This window comes from Bombus pyrosoma, linkage group LG6 (genome assembly GCF_014825855.1).
Source record: "Bombus pyrosoma isolate SC7728 linkage group LG6, ASM1482585v1, whole genome shotgun sequence".
Taxonomy (NCBI): Eukaryota; Metazoa; Arthropoda; class Insecta; order Hymenoptera; family Apidae; genus Bombus; species Bombus pyrosoma.
Window position 1 is genome coordinate 3,200,063 of NC_057775.1, and position 18,779 is coordinate 3,218,841.

At 33.3% G+C, this 18,779-nt stretch overlaps 1 protein-coding gene across 1 annotated transcript; it reads left to right on the forward strand.

Annotated features, from left to right (window-relative positions):
- The first annotated feature begins 300 nt into the window (after positions 1-300).
- On the forward strand, positions 301-13,315 carry LOC122568656 (arginine kinase-like). The gene is made up of 4 exons (XM_043728633.1): positions 301-804; positions 3,334-3,499; positions 11,466-11,767; positions 12,510-13,315. Exons 1-4 carry the CDS (start codon positions 301-303, stop codon positions 12,606-12,608), a joined length of 1,071 nt encoding a protein of 356 aa, XP_043584568.1. The 3' UTR covers positions 12,609-13,315.
- Positions 13,316-18,779: the final 5,464 nt, after the last annotated feature.

Genomic DNA, 18,779 nt, shown 5'->3' on the forward strand with positions numbered 1-18,779 from the left:
AACGTCAAAGAGTTGAATCATACGGAAATACTACTTGCCAACTTTCCTTATATAAAACATCTCTCCTCGCACCGGGTACAAAAATATCCCAAAAATTTCATCATCCGTTTCACAAAGCTGTCGCTATTAAATTACCATGTTAGAACTTCCAACAACAATAAAACTCGAATTATACCTACAACTACGCCCTGACGCTATAATCCCAGCCCCTTATCCCTATTCCCTAAAACCATTTTCAGAACCAATCCTTCGTCACTTTCCTTCTCCAACCCGGGCCAAGAGTAGCTAACCTAACGCAAGATGTGCGACAAACGGCTGTGTGCCTGCGAGAAGAAAACGATGCCGGGTTTCATGAACCCGAACGACGAGCGTGCGAAGGCCCTCGAACAAGCGTATGCGGAGTTCGCTCAAATCGATAGCAGGTCGCTATTGAAGAAACACTTAACGCAGCAGGTGTTCGATACGCTTAAGACACGCGTAACGAATACCGGCTCCACTTTGATGGACGTGATCCAATCGGGTTTAAAGAATCCAGACTCGGGCGTTGGTGTTTACGCGCCTGATCAGGACGCTTATGACGTGTTCGCTGCTTTGTTCGACCCAGTGATCGAGGAGTATCATATTAATTTCACATCGAGCGACGTCCATCCAGATTTTGATTGGGGAGAACCGGAGCAACTAGGAGATCTCGATCCTGAGGGACAATTCGTGATTTCGACGAGAATCCGTTGCGCCAGATCGGTCAATGGGTATCCGTTGAATCCTACTATGACCAAATCCCACTACTTGGATTTGGAGGCGAAGGTACACCAAATCGAAAAGTTTGTTATAATTAATAGACCGCGGATGTTTATTATATTTCATATTTTTACGAGCGTAATCAAGCTTTAACTTAAATAGAGATTTAAGTAGAAATTATGAGGAGCTATAATGTTTAATAATTATCAGTATAGGAAATATATTGAATAGAGATTCGTTTTACCTGTTACATGACAAGGTGATCAGCTAAATGAGATCATCTAAATATCTATCTTATTTGTGTTTTGTGAATGAGAAAATTTCTCAGAACAAAGTTAAACTATCTCAGGAGAGAATCTTTTTTCGACGCTCATTTTTTCACGCGACCTCAATGTTATCAGTGTATTTCTAAGTGGAACTCTATATTTTTGTATCCATCAACTAACGCGTTTAAAAAAGTATTAAGGTACTTGCGTCTGAGAAGTTTAAAAGATATGTTAACCTTGATTCTGTAATACTTAACGTGTAAAAAACAAGGAAAAACGCAAAGTAATACTCCAGCGTTTATGTTTTCCTTGTCTTTCGTACACTACATTTGATGAAATTAAAATTGGAATATGTTTTAAACCATGCATTTTCCGACACAAGTACTTTAATACTTTTGTGTAGAGAATAAAAAATCACATCTACCAACGTAAAAAGATACATAGGGTTCTATTTAAAAAAATACCGACGAAATCTTCTAAAAAAGATAAACTCGAGAAAAATTTTTTCCATGTATCATGGAATTCCATGTAGCTCTTGAAATAGTTTAACTTTGTCCGGAGAACTTTTTTCATGCAATCGTAAATAAGGCAGACATTTAGGTGGTCTCATTTAGCTGGGACACTCTGTATATTATAACAAATACTTTGGATATTTTATATAATTTTTCGTGGTATGTATATTCTATACATTCTTGTTTATAATTGCGAATGTTTCTGTAATTTTACATTTTCGTGAACATAAGTATAAAAATAGGATCCAAATAGACATTCGTTTCACCTATTAATCATAAAGCTGTACTTTGGATACTTTGTATAACTTTACACGGTATATTCTATGCACTCCCACATCATAAAGCTACCCATAAATCAAGTCTATTAAATTACTTACATTTTGTAATATGAACGGAGATTTGTAATATGAACTTGGTTTTTGATTGTGGAACAGTCGCTGAAAGGAAAATCATTAAGCCTTTGGATTTTCGTTTTGCATGGTAGTGGCAAAAAGGAATTTCGAGTCTTTTCGAAAGTGTAAATTCGTGGAACAGGAGATAAAGAGTAGACGACCAATGCGCACAATGTTTTTCAGTTTTTGGAAATCGAAAGAGAGACCGGAGTTAAGACGCAACATATAGCTCATACACGGGATTTAAAAAATGTACAAAATCAACAAAGAGTAGTACTGTTAGTAGCATTTTGTTCAAAAACGATATTAATATCGTAGTCGAATTTAGTAATAGAATGAAAATTGCACGAATATTGTGCATATTCATTATGACAAAGAGAATGCCATAGAATTTCCAACGTTTCAAACAAAAAGTACGGAAAACGAAGGAATGTACTTTCCTATTCAGTTTTATACGAGCTACACGGCAGACAAATAATATACTTCCTGATACAATGCAGATGAACAACTTGAAGTGTTCAAACGGACATTTCACATATTATTTCGCATGAAGCGAGAAGGTGGGCAAATTGCATGACTAGTTTTAGTGTTTGTAATACGGACACCATTTTTCCATGGTAAAAGATGTAAAGAGGAAAGCAGTTTAGATCGTGGTTTTATTAATTGGATATTAAAATTTTCTAGAATTTTTACATATGGGGGAATAAAACAGACAGAACATAAATTCTATTTTTAATTTTTGCTACCGTAATTTTATTCCAGCGTTACATTCGTAACTTAATGTCGATAAAAAAAGTAATGAAATTTGCAACACTTTTATTCATTTTCGCGTAAAACTGAATTCCCCACTTGTACACCATAAACATCTATAAGCAAGACCCATATTTAAACTCATTTCTCTTCCAATTCTGCTTACCAAACGGGAACAAAAAGGAAGCGAAGTAAACCCTTCAGCTAACACAGTGCACTTCGTTGAATTCGTCAACGCGCGAACGAAAAAATCCACCAAAAAGAAAAGAAAAAAAAGGAGAAAAAAGAAAAAGGGGAGAGGACTGATGAGAAGAAAGAAGGAAAGTAACCCGGAAGAAAGGGTAAAAAACACAGAGAGATAGAGAAACGGAAGAACAAGGTCTATGTCTTTACGGTTACACGGTTGGTTAATGCGTTAGAAAAGTTAAATCAAGCCTCACAATGTGCACGTAGCTAATTGATTTCTGCTGGCACGAAAAATCCCCTCGTTTCGTTAAAGCGTATAATTGCTTTTTATAATCGCGTTTTACCCGCTTTGTTGTCGACTAGAGACAACTTGACTATATAAATTGCCACGAAAAAATTACTGCGATCGCCTCTTCCAATCTATTTACGCAACGCATCTCTTCCGTTATACTTTCGTTTCTCTCAGTTCGTTCTTTCTTTCATCTTCAGGTACAGCAAGCCTTACGCTCGTTAGACGGCGAACTGAAAGGGACTTATTACAGTCTGGCCGCGATGGACAAAGAGACGCAACAACAACTGATAGACGATCACTTTCTGTTCAAGGAGGGTGATCGATTTTTAGAGGCAGCCAACGCCAATAGGTTCTGGCCAAGCGGTGAGTAATGATCGTTCCCCTTTTATACCTCTGCGCTAACTTTCCTCAAACTTTAGCAGATCGATCGCCATAGCTTTTAAACCTGTCTGAAATTTATCTTCCGTCACTGCCTTCGTCGAATCTTGTTGTGGCAACTGCATCCTCGAAAAGCGATTCGACGATGCTTCGGCTCCACAGGACGCAGATTAATGAGCCTGATGGAGTCGCGACTTTTAATTTTATTTAAGCACGACCCGCGCCAGATGCGCCCTTCAGCGTGTCGGTAATTAGATCGTAAGCTGGAGCAAAGGTGCTTTGTGAGGATATTTGTTTGGGTTTATCAGGCTTCTTTGTCTACTCCACGATACTCCTACAAAAGCTAATCAATTTTCAATCTAACACTTTTCTGATCATTCTGTCACGTGGAAACCTTGGTAACTGGACAATTTTTCTATTCCTTTTTCATTTCGAAGAGGAACTTAAACGAAGAAGGCTTACGATGGATTACATTGTTTGATATTTCGTGCTTTCGATGGTGACCTCATTTATCGAAGATATAGAAGACATTTCAATCGAAAGACGCACAGTTACTTTGGAAAAATTTGTAAACTGTTTCAAAGGATATTCGAATAGCTTTGGAAATGGAGATTCTTAAATTGTTGTACAGAATGTTTTTAACATTGACATTAACTCTTAACAATGGTCAAAATATCGCTCTCGTGTATTTGGTATGTCGTTCCGTGGTGTATCAAGTAGTAGGAGGCTTGATGTACTGCGATAAATAGTACATAATATAGAAAGTGTACTAAATAGTAGGGTATACTTGTAAAATATCATTTCCTCGAATAAAACTTCAATCGGGCGATTTCTTTGAAATATAGAGGTATTTAATCAAAATAATTTCCACGCTATTTCAATTTTTCTATAACCATCATGAAATGTTAAATTTACGTTATCGATAATATTTGCGATACATTTCCCGTGCTTATAATAAAGAAGGATATTAGACGAATATTTTGATGATTCGTGAAAAGCAATAACGATAATAAAAATCTTGTTTGCATTCAATACGCGTGTATTATAGCAAATTTCTTTTTCAATGTGGGTAATAATGACGGTAATAATTGACAATAAGAGAAAATGTAATGGGCGATATTAAGCAATCAAACGTCGGGGAAACGAGGTTTCATATGAACCAGGCTAATACAATGTAAGTTGTTTAATAGGAATTGAGGTGAGCGAATTCGGAATAATCTGAAATCGTTCGCGAAGCAATTCTCTTAATCTGTGCTCCCAGTCAGCTTTAAACTTGAAATTACTTCTAAGCATCCCCGTTCTCCTTATACATTAACCTTCCATTCGTTGTTTTACAAATTTTTGTCTGCTTAATTCTAGGTAAGCGCAAACTAGACAATGTTCGAGGAAAATGAAAGTATAGCGTACGAATAAATAAATTTGACCAATCCGATGACTAATCAGGAATATACATTAAATTATGATCATCACTATGCACATTTTACCATTTATTCTCCCTATGAAAATTCAGTTTACCATTTGTTCTTGCTAAATGTATGAAGATAGTAAAAACTAAAAGTTCATAGCGTTCAAGTAATCTCACAAATAAATGAACGATGTAAGTGCCAAAATTAAAAGAGAAATATATTTCTCATTCCTATTTGAATTTATATTTTTTAATTTTTTAACATTCACTTCGGCGTAATAAGTAATTAATATCGCAATACTAATACAAAATTTAACATTAATATTGAATTACAGTATATAAATACATTAATATAATATACAGCGTATTATAACATTAGCATCAATACCATTATAACAAAGTATTAGTATTCTTTGTACTGAATCAGATTAGAAAACGTTGTCAACGATACAGGACAATTATTGCATTCTGAGATTATAATCGTATTCGAGGCAATAATCGGTTAATTGATTTTCCGTGGGAAAATTCCGATTCATCTTGTTCGCCGGCTTGAGGATCATCGTAGTTCGAGTAAAACATTCAATTACAATGCCGCAAGTTCCTTCAGCTCGTTTGAAAACATTAATCCACGGTAAGCCGAATGCTCGAAATTGGGCGGTTCAAGTTTAAACGAAGATTAAACCGAAAGTTTCTGGGATTAGAGGGAACCCGTTGGTAGATGGGTTAGCGAAATGGCGGCTTGACAAGTGTCACGACCGGTCCAGCTGTTTGTTGATTTTCATCGCGATTCTCTCTTGCCCGTATAAAAACAGTTCGATGCTTCCAGTGGATTTTCAATCAATCATCCTGAGGACCGTAAAAACGGGCCGTTTCACGGGATAAATTGTAAAAGAGCGGAATCTGATTTAAAACGAAAATATTGTTAAACGGTGGGATTGTTATTTACCGGATTTGATATAAAAACACGTTACGATAAAGATCGTTATTTATATTTTTCAGTCTATTTGTAGTTAGTTCGGAAAAGTATTCGGTTTTGATTAAGTTATGTGGTTCGCAGAGGATGATAAAAGGCTCGAGTTATTCAGAATGGAGCGAGAACTGTTGCCTCGAAATGCAGAAATGAAAGTTTTCTGAATATGTAATCCGTATACTTTTGACGTACTAATTTGTGGTACATTCGCGATGGAAATTAGTATATTTTCGTAGAAGTCTCGACGTAGATTTTGCACCAATTACTTTTATTCGATCTCTAATTTGTTGATATTTCACAGAACAGTGGTTTCCGAGCGGTCAAATTGGCCGGGAGTTTTCTCTCCGTTTTGATAGCGAGTATCTCGCTGTTTTATATATAGTGTTTCCTATATATAAAACGTAATAATATTGGCCATAAAATTTAGAAGCATCTAGTACTATTATATTACTTACCGAAAGAAGCAAAAAGATCTCAAGTCCTAACAAACGTGGGCCCAAGTAACTGTTTCGAACCTACAAGATGTTTTTCACTTTGAGTCTCTAAGACAATACTTAAACGCAACGTTTGTCCAACTTAAATCACTTGGAGCTCTATCTGCAAGGACATTAAAAAATTATAGTATATAGAAATAAGAGAAATAAGCTGCTATCAAGAAATAAGTGAAGTGCCAGTGATTTTTTAGCATGTGCATGTTTCTATGCGAAAACAATGTGGAAGTGTGTGCTGAAATGAACAGGGGTATATTCAAAATATGCGGCAGAGGTAATGTATCACTAACAAAAACATCTCGTAACTCCGGAATGAATGGTTTTCCGACTCGTGTTCATGAAGACATTGTTTGCTTGTTTTAATGAATACTACATGTCCCTAAAGCTTGTCCCTAACATTTTAGGAAAATCTATATATAGTATTCATGGCTTGTGATTTTTAAATATTATTATATTGATACGTAGAATAATACGCATAACTATCATTGTACATATCACGAGTTGTAGTACCAACGAGACTTCCGAGTCAAGAGGCCTAAATATCGAGTCCACCGAATGAGAAGTTGCCGAATTCGCCAACAGTGTTCAAGATATTACACGTCTATCACGATAAACAATTCATTCCCCAATAAAGTGAAATGCAGACGATTTATAATTGGTAGAATCAACAGCGCGACAACGAAAAACTAACGCTTTTCGAATATCTAATGGTAGAACTTGTAGAGCGCAGTCAGAAGCTTCAAAACTTCGAGTATCTTTCTATATTTCTATAAATTAAATTAAAAATCAACTTATCCTTTCGAGACGATAAATTTCATTTCTACGATTCAGAGTTTAATTAAAAATCTTAGAAGCTCAACGTTTCCTACGAACATTGTCTTTATTGCCATTAACAGATGTGATTTGAAGTTCCAAGAGTTCCATGGAAATTCAAAACCAAGCTGAATCGATACGAAGTGTACAACTTTCTGTGCACTTCCACCCTAATTCTTCACAGAGTTAAAGATTATCGTCGGTCTGAATCGAAATACAAACCGATGGCATTGGCATTCTTGTGGGTCCCTGTAGCTTGCCAGAAAGCTGACGAAGGGTTCCGTGATTAAATGAACTTGCATTAGCGATTTTCATCATGATGGCCTTGGGAAATCTCTTTGCTGCCAAGATTAAACGGCTCAAAAGGGTTAAGGTATATTAAAGAGACCAGGCCATGTACAAGAGAGAATCAGCCGCCATTCGAAGGGAGTTTTCAAAGCTAACCAAAGAGGTTTCCTCCTCTTATCGTGAATACCTCGCCAATGTAACTTATTGCATTTTAGCACGGTCTTTGTCAACACAATTGCTGATTATATTATCGTAAACTGTCAACGCGAGGACGTATTGTGGTAGAAAGTCTTTAGCTTTGTTCTTCAGTATTTAACACTGAGGTGTTTTCTACAATACGATGGAGTCTCTAAGTGTGTTTATTCCGAGTAAACGCAAAGTTTTGAGAAGAAATAATTTTAGGCGACAAATCTTCGAATGTTTACAAAAACACCACTTGACTTGGTAGGGACTTGGTGATCGAAAACGTTTCTTAAGATTTATGAGAATTGTAAATACGATTTCTTAAGAAATATTGAATCTAATTCTAAAGTTGCAATATCTCGTTATTTCGAGAAATATTGATTATGTGATTCAAAATAATTGATACTTCAGCTTCTTTGAATAATTTTTTGTTGTCGCCTCCCCCCCCAAGACTTAATTGATAATTTAAACTGCTCATCATCAATATTTTTGGAAAGAAGAGAAGCATTATAAATAGATAAATACACATACTAAATATATTTTTTTCGAATAACACAATAAGGACATACATGTACGAGGATTTCGTAGTCGCTCGAAGATCCGAGGACCACCGCAGGCTAAAGACCGCTGCTCTATACGATTTCTTTTTATTATTGTGCTCGTATAAAGAAGATTCTTCGGAGATGTAGCCGAATAATTTTTTAATAAAGTAGGTTTTGTTATTTCATATTCAGTATCTTAAAGGTATCTTAAAATTTATTTCTTCTTGTTTCTTTCAAATAATCTCACATACATATACATATACTGTAATATTTAAGGTAACATTATAAATATATTTCAACATTTTCAATAAATATATGAATCAGGTGAAGCCATAGACGAGTACACCTTAAAAAGAATATTGCAAAGGATTTTTCCACAACACTGTATATTCTTCGAGTGAACAAAACTCTTCTTATTGTCGATAGATAATTATATCATTTTATTTTATATTTAATTCGTTATCACATTGTTTATTCTTCAAATAACACGATCGTTCGTTTGATGCGCGTGCAAAATTATCATCACAGAGGTTACGCTATGTTCAGATCTTCCAAACGAATATAACCGAACATTTCATTTCCGTCTTTCGATTGTCCTCGTGCAGATAATTGTCGCTTTTGTTCCTTTGAACCGCACTAGATAACAGATTGCCTTTGTGACTGACCACCGTTGCTTGTTATTTACGAACGCTCGTTGCCGTTCGATCAAATTATTTTTCTCCCTTTCAGCTCACGTTTCTCGAAGAATCGTATTACGATTGCGTCCATTTTGTTTCCATACATTGATATTACTACGTACCAAGAATATTTTTAGTCCAAGTTTAACGTGAAACTAATAAATAGACGCCTTGAATCGATGTAGAAATATACACATATTTCGAATGATTTGCTCTATAATCTCAATCGTAAGATATGAAAGTGTATACAGGATGATTCAGTATGAACTTTTGATGTGATTGTCTTCCGAGTTACGTTCGTTATACATGTACTCGTCATTGGAAGAATTATTTTCTCTATAATTCAAATTGTAAGATAAGGAAACATGCATGAGGGGTTCCATTATAATCTTACGACGTGTTTGTCTTTCGAATTATGGTCGTTATATATTTGGTATTAGAAGAACTGTTTCAAGCAAAATTTGGTTTTTGCGCGGGCAATATTGTCTAAGCAATGTCTTTGTGATTTTAAGGTGATGATCATTTCTAAATGAAACGAAATTACTTGAAATAAAATTAATCGTTTTCTTGTTTAAATGAAATCACAATTTATTTTTAGAATTACATGTACTTTATAGTAATTCATTGTACGAAAAATCAAAAGCAAGAGACAAGAATATTCGATAGTACACAGATATATTACACAGGTGTATTACACAATACATAGTATATATAGATTTTTCTACTAAGATTTTACTTTGTGGAGGGACTCGTCGAAAAATTGCAGGTGTAAATATTACGAAGTTCGTCACTTGTATTACTTTCCTTCACAGCCTCTCGATCGTAGCTGAATCACTATCTGAAGCTGATAATATTTCTGTATCTGTTATATCGTATCATTGTCTTAAGGTTGCGACAGGTTAAACGGCTAAGAAAAGAAGCCAACCTTCTCGAAGTACGAACAAAGCAAAGGTAAGTTCTATTTTTATAAAATTCGATGCTCTCCTATCGCTGCCAACGACAATATACATTAATTAATTTATACGAAAAATGTCATAAGTTAAATTTGGATAGGAATACAACTTCCAACTTTCCTCTTAGAGATGCTAACATTGTTACGTTATAAGCAACTCAAAATGTCGTTTCAATTCCTGTCAACATCACGTGAACCGTGATTTTATACGCGTTATGTTATTTAGAAAGGGAGCTAATAATATTGTAGTTTGACATTATAGTCTACACGATGGGCATTGACTCAATCATAGACGCTAGCCGAACAAAAAAAGAAAACTATTTTTCCATAATTATCGAAATCAAATATAATCCAGAAAATTAAATATTCTACATATTTATTTATTTTTTCAATATTTATTAATAAATTGTACGACTTTCATGTATTCTTAAAAGTATTTCTAAAAATATGCTGGATAAGGAAAAATATATTTTGCAAGCCAAATGGTTAGCGCAGTCGTTTATAAAACTATTCGAGGAATATCCGTATTTATTCGTATCTACAGTCTTTTCGCTGTTTTCATGTATATCTCTCTTCCATGATATCTACTCAAAGGATAAATCCAGTGCTGATTTAAAGATAATCGAATGTGGTTTGGTTACGGCATAACATGCTGCGTTTCCATTTGCCTTAGGCAACGCGGGATTGAATTATTAATATTCCATTCTGGTTGCGACGCACATGCGGCCCTGTTTACAAAGAACAACGTAAGGAAACCGAGAAATTGCGCGGCGAAAAGGAAATTTTCTTCCGTATCGAATGTTTAGCTCGGTTTTTACGTTCCAGTGTTTCAGTCGGATGAATAGAAATTCAATATGAAACACTGTCAACTGGTACAGTCTACTATATTATAAAATTTATCGCGCGAGGTGTACATATAAAGCAATACATAAATAACCATTAGCCATAAACAAAATTCTCATAAAACTACGTTTCCTCAAATTTTCACTATTATCGCAGCATATCATAATTTTAATTTAAAGAGTTGGAACCCTTTCTTTACGTTTCATTGTGCAGTAATCATTCTCAAAATTTTTAATCACACACGAAGCTCACACAGAAGACAAAAATTTCTTTTTTCGACGCTGTTATCGCAGTATATCGTAATTTTAATTTACAAAGTTGGAACACCGTTTTTACGTTTCAGTGGGCGGTAATAATTTTTAAAATTTTTAGTCATACACAAAACTCACATAAAACCACTTTTTCCCAAATTTTACGACACCGTTATTGCAGCATATTGTAATTTCAATTTACGGACTTGGAACTTCTCTTTTTTTTTACGTTTCACTGGACGGTAACGATTCTCAAAATTTTTAACCGTACACGGAACTCAAACGAAACCACTTTCTTTCAAATTTTACGACGCTGTTATTGCGGTATATTGTAATTTTAATTCACAGCGAAAGGATTAATATTAAAGAAGATATCATCACGAAATTCTAAATTCTACGATATATATCGAATCTCACAAAGAAAGATCCACGATCTGCTAACTAAAGTCTCTTTTCTGAAACTTTAAACTTTAAACGAAGAAGAAACAAAACCCTACCCTTCTTTTCTCGTTACCCGCTCGCTATCCTATTTCCAGGCAGAGGAATATTTTTTAACGAGGCAAAAACTTTTCTCGTCTGGTGCAACGAGGAGGATCACATGCGTCTGATATCGATGGAAAAGGGTGGCAATCTGTCGTCCGTGTACTCGAGGCTTGTTAAAGCGGTTACCGAAGTCGGGAAGGAAATACGATTCTCGCGGCACCGTCGGTTCGGCTTCCTCACATTTTGCCCGACCAACCTGGGGACAACCATCAGGGCCTCTGTTCATATCCGCCTTCCGAAATTGAGCGAGAATTATACGAGATTCGAAGAAATCGCGAATACATACCATCTTCAGGTGAGAAATAATATTGATCCTACTCTGCTTTTTTTCTCTTACTACCTTTCTTACTGGAACGTTAAAGAAACTAGTCTACTTTACATATAAATGACAGGATTTGAATAATCTTCTTTATTCCAAACAGAATTTGAATAGTCTCCTTTTTCTATTGCAAAGTTCTTCTTTATTTTTATTTCATTCTTCAATAACAAAATTGTGAACTTCTGAGTGTTGTAATGGAAGTTAGTGGTATATTTATTTCGTCAAGAAGGGATAAAAAGAATCTTTTGAATTTCAATGTTAAAAATGTAGTTTTAACTATTATTATTATTAATGGGAGTCGGATATTTCTAAGGATTTCGCGATATTTCACATGAAGAACATGATAAGCGTGATAAATCTCCACAATTATATTCATTGGAAAGAAAGGACTGCATTACATACGTAGATGCATAAGATCATGCGACGTTTATCTTCTTTCACGTAAATGTTTTACGTATAAATGCGCACATTTTTCATTGCAAAAATATGTAATCATTTTTTCCAGTATGTAAGTAGTATGTTCGAATAATCTCAACGGTGTATCAAAGAAATGCAAATTGAACGTACGATACAATGACTTCTGAAACTGTTATGATAGCGCAATTACGAGGCACATAAACAAATAATTTTGAGAAAATATCTTCAACAAAGGTTCGCAGTCTAATTAGTTCAAATGAATTTAACGATATAAATAATGCGTTTAAAAAATCGATTTCAGATCGATCGGTCACGCGGCCGTTACGAGTTGCAAAATCGTAAATGGGTAAACAGAGAAATAATTCCACGGTTCCACGTAATTATCATTATCGAACGTTAGTTATCTTTGAAATGATAATGAAGCGAAACGCAACAAGTATTCCTTTGGCCCGGGATCAATGCTAATCGTTCGTACGAAATATTTATATCTTTTGCGCTGAGCGAAGCGGCGATGATGCTTATATAAATCCCAAGTGTATACAACATAAACTATAGTTACGGATGAGCACGTACAAACAAGTACAGTTATGAATATTCCCAGCTTACAGGGGAAATATTTGAACTGGATCTTCGCTGTCTACGGGCGAAGAATCTACGAAACGTAAAAACACACAGTTTTACTTACTATGCGAGCTTATTTATTTTCCTTTTTCCTTTTCAGTTTCAGGTTTATTGTATCTTTTTTTCCCTTTCCGCGCGTTTTCTTTTCTTTTTTTTATTCTATCCCACGCGAACGTGTAGCACGGTTTTATTAAATTTCACTGGCATCCCGTGGATAACTATAGCGCGATTAAAAATGACAAAATACGCCTGATTCTTTGCAGCAAATATCGAACTGGAGAAAGAATAACGCGTGCCGAGCGGATCTTAGTCCCGAAGCGTGCATTTTTGAACGCGAGAAAATTTGACTTTGAACGAACTTCCTTCGCAGTTATAAATTTTTTGGAACCTTATTATTGAGCTCAGCTTGTTTAATGCATCTGTAGATTTGGTTTATTGGACGGATTGTAATTGATTCATACTACGTGCATCCTTCTGCGGTGTCAAATAAAACGATGGTAAAACAATGATCATAAGAGTAATATATCTTTATTATACGTGTAGTAACATTATATGGATATACAAAGAAATAAAACACGATATTGGTACTAATTAAGGAATATTAAAATGAACGCGAACCTCGTGATTATTAAATTTAACTCCGAGAGACAAGAATAATATAATTTTTAAAATACGCGGAGTTCCATAACGTTCTGGCCATTTTCATCATATTTCTCTTCATTCTCATCATATTTGCTTTGAAAATCGTAGTCACAACATCAATCGCTAAATTTTAGCTTTCGACTCGAAAAGTCGAGTTGACTGCATGCCATGATTGTATAATTAATTATTTGCACACTACCTCCTTAAGAAAATCTAGAATGTTCACCTATCTTCTTAATACTAAATTTGAAAAATTTAATTTACTTGAATTTTCAATTTGTCGTATTATCACCTCCAACGATGACATTATACCAAATGTTGCGTTGAACGTTATAATTAGATCGGTATCGTGAACTTATTTTACTAAAAAATTGACTGAAAAATTAAACATTACAATTAAATTGTAAATGATAAATATATGGTCGCTTGAATTTCCTTATTTTCATTAGCTTTATTCAATATTTCATTTTGTTGTAACTTGTTTGATGTGTGATCGAATATTAATTAGCCATTAATGTATGCATATTTACGTAATTGTATGCGAATAAATAGATTTTCCGCGCAAAATTAGTAACATTTTAAATCGAAAGAATTATTCGTTTGCACGTCATATGTGTCATTACTCAAATAATTATCAAGTCATTTGCAGTCAAGTCATTCTTCATGTACACGCGAAAGAATGAAAAATTATTGAAATAACACGACTGGAATAACTTATAATGAACATCGAATAATTATTCACTGGATAAATCATTCGATTGAAATATCATTATTTAATCCACTACCTTGAGTAAATATTTTTTCCATGTTATTTAAGATACCATTCAAATTCTAAACTGGATTGATAGATATTCCTTCTGCAATATTATAGATAGACGGTTTAGTAAATTTATTAGTTAAACCTAATCCGGTAAGGGCAAGAAGTAGTAATATTGTTAGTAAGGGATATAACGTTGCTAACTCAATAGAAGTTGTAGAAACATTGTATTACGATATATTATATTACGTCGTATTACAACACATTATACTATATTACATTATACTATATTACTATACTATAAGTATTATATTACACTATATCATATTACAGTATACCATATTGCTTCGTATTACATTACGTTAATCTATATTATGTCATATTATATTACGTTATATTATATTACGATATACTGCATTACCTTATACTATATAACCTTATATTATTTTACGTTATATTAAATTACCATATACTGTATTATGTTATGTTGTATAATGTTACATTATATTACCGTATATTATACTATATTATGTTATATTGCGTTATATCATATCACGTTATGTTATATTACGTTCTACCATAATACGAGCGCAGTAGGGACATCTAAAGACGACAAAGCAATAAAGTTGATAAACAATGCAGCTGTCAGTAAGCAGTCGTCAGGAGGAGACAAGAGTGGAGAGTTGTGAAGAAGTCGCTAATCGAGATAATAAAATTACAGTTGAAGAGAAGCACCGACTACTCATTTTGCACCTTTCATGTTCTACACCACAGACAAATTGTATTACGATTTATTATATTAACACATATTATATCATAACAAGTTATAGCATGTTACTATATATTGCGTAATAACACATTACGCGCCATTGCATTACATTAAATTATATTACGTAATATTAAACTACGTGATATTGTAATAGGTTACATCATATTATATTACTTTACATTATACCACGTTATATTATATTTTAAGCCATTGCATTGCGTTATATTGTGATACGTTATAACATATTATATTATATTGATATCGTTATATTATATTACAATATATAGCATGTCGTTATATAGTATGTAATGTAGAATTACGGTATATAGTGTTATGTTGTTACGCATTACGTCATAATATATCACGCTATATAGTAATACGTTATATAGTATTATGATATATAGAATTAAGTGATATAGTATTACGTTAAATATTATTACGTTATATAGCAATATGATATAACGTATTACGTTATATAGTAATACGACATAAAGTATTCAGTTACAAATGCTACGATATAACGTATAACATTATACAGCATTATGATATAACGTGCTGCGCTATAAAGTATTACATAGTAACGCACAACATTATGTAGGATTACGATATATAGTACAAAGTTATATAGTATTACGATATAACGCATGACGTTATATAGAATTACGCCATAACGTATTACTTTTTACAGTATAACGTAATATAGTATTACGCGGTAACGTACAACGTTATATAGTATTTCGATATGACGTATAACGTTATATAGTATTACGATATAACGTATAACGTTATGTAGCATTACGATATAATGTATAACGTTATGTACTATTACGTTATATCGCATAACGATATGTAGTATTACGTTATATAGGATAACGAAATAGAGAATAACGTTAGAAGGTATAACCTTGCATAGTATTTCGTTATAATGCACTACGTTATACAGTACAACCTAATATAGTATAACGTAATACTATATAGCGTTATACGTTATAACGATATGCTATATAAGATTATACGTTATACAGTAATGCCACCTAACGTTATACGTCATAACGATATGCTATATAACGTTATACGTTATAACGTAATACCACATACCGTTATACGTTATATCGCAATACCACATAACGTTATACATTATAACGTAATACTATATAACGTTATACGTTATAACGGAATGCTATATAACGTTATACATTATAACGTAATACTATATAGCGTTATACGTTATAACGTAATACTATATAACGTTATACGTTATAACGTAATACTATATGACGTTATACGTTACAATGTAATGCTATATAACGTTATACGTTATAACGTAATACTATAAGACGTTATACGTTACAATGTAATGCTATAAAACGTTGTACGTTATAACGTAATACTATATAACGTTATACGTTATATCGTAATACCACATAACTTTATACGTTATAACAATATGCTATAGAACGTTATGCGTTATATCGTAGTACCACATAACGTTATACGTTATAACGTAATGCTATATAACGTTATGCGTTATAACGTAAAACCATGTAGCGTTATACGTTATATAGTAATACCACATAACGTTATACGTTATGACGTAAGGATATATAACGTTACACGTTATATCGTAATACCACATAACGTTATACGTTATAACGTAATACTATATAATGTCATACGTTATGACGTAATGCTATATAACGTTCTACGTTATAACGTAATACTATATAACGTTATACGTTATATCGTAATACCACATAACTTTATACGTTATAACAATATGCTATAGAACGTTATGCGTTATATCGTAGTACCACATAACGTTATACGTTATAATGTAATGCTACATAACGTTGTACGTTATAACGTAATACTATATAACGTTATACATCCTATCGTAATGCCACATAACGTTATACTTTATAACGTAATACTATATAACGTTATACGTTATATCGTAATACCACATAACGTTATACCTTATAACGTAATACCATGTAGCGTTATACGTTATGCAGTAATACCACATGACGTTATACGATATAACGATGTGCCATATAACGTTATACGTTATATAGTAATACCACATATCGTAATACGTTATAACGAAATACTACATAATATTATACGTTATAACGTAATGCTATGTAACGTTATTCGTTATATCGTAATACCACATAACGTTATACGTTATAACGAAATGCTATATAACGTTATAGGTTATAACGTAATGCTATATAACGTTATACGTTACAACGTAATGCTATATAACATTATACGTTATAACGTAACGCTATATAACGTTATACGTTATAGCGATATGCTATACAACGATATACGTTATATCGTAATACCACCTAACGTTATATGTTATAACTTAATGCTATATAAGGTTATACATTATAACGTAATGCTACATAACGTTATACGTTATATCGTAATACAACATATCGTTGTACGTTATATCGTAATACCATATATCGTTATACGTTATAACGTAACACTACATAACGTTATACGTTATATCGTAATGCTACATGACGTTGTACGATATATCGTAATGCTACATAACGTTATACGTTATATCGTAATGCTACATAACGTTATACGTTATATCGTAATACTATATAACGTTATACGTTATATCGTAATGCTACATAACGTTATACGTTATACCGTAATACCATATACAGTTATACGTTATAACGTAACACCACATAACGTTATGCTTTATATCGTAATGCTACATAACGTTATACGTTATATCGTAATGCTACATAACGTTATACGCTATAACGTAATGCTACATAACGTTATACGTTATATCGTAATGCTACATTACGTTGTACGATATATCGTAATGCTACATAAGGTTATACGTTATACCGTAACACTACATAACGTTATACGTTATATCGCAATACTACATAGCCTTATACGATATAACGCAATTCTACTTAACGATATACGTTATATCGTAACACAACATAACGTTATACGTTATATCGTAATACTACATAACGTTATACGCTATAACGTAATGCTACATAACGTTATACGCTATAACGTAATGCTACATAACGTTATACGTTACATCGTAATACTATGTAACGTTATACGTTATAAGGTAATACTACATAGCCTTATACGCTATAACGTAATGCTACATAACGTTATACGTTATATCGTAATACTACATAACGTTATACGCTATAACGTAATGCTACATAACGTTATACGTTATATCGTAATGCTACATAACGTTATACGTTATATCGTAATACTACATAACGGTATACGCTATAACATAATGCTCCATAACGTTATACGTTATATCGTAATGCTACATAACGTTATACGTTATATCGTAATACTACATAACGGTATACGCTATAACGTAATGCTCCATAACGTTATACGTTATATCGGTATGCTGCATAACGTTATACGTTATATCGTAATGCTACATAACGTTATACGTTATATCGTAATACTACATATCGTTATGCGTTATAACGTAACACTACATAACGTTATACGTTATATCGTAATACTACATAACGTTATACGCTATAACGTAATGCTGCATAACGTTATACGTTACATCGTAATACTACATAACGTTATACGCTATAACGTATTGCTACATAACGTTATACGTTATATCGAAATGCTACATAACGTTATACGTTATATCGTAATACTACATAACGGTATACGCTGTAACGTAATGCTCCATAACGTTATACGTTATATCGGTATGCTGCATAACGTTATACGTTATA

Coding starts and splice junctions, on each gene's coding strand:
- LOC122568656 (XM_043728633.1), top strand. CDS start 301: ATGTGCGACAAACGGCTGTGTGCCTGCGAGAAGAAAACGATGCCGGGT. Junction 3,500..11,465: donor CAATAGGTTCTGGCCAAGCG/GTGAGTAATGAT, acceptor TCCTATTTCCAG/GCAGAGGAATATTTTTTAAC. Junction 11,768..12,509: donor CGAATACATACCATCTTCAG/GTGAGAAATAAT, acceptor AATCGATTTCAG/ATCGATCGGTCACGCGGCCG.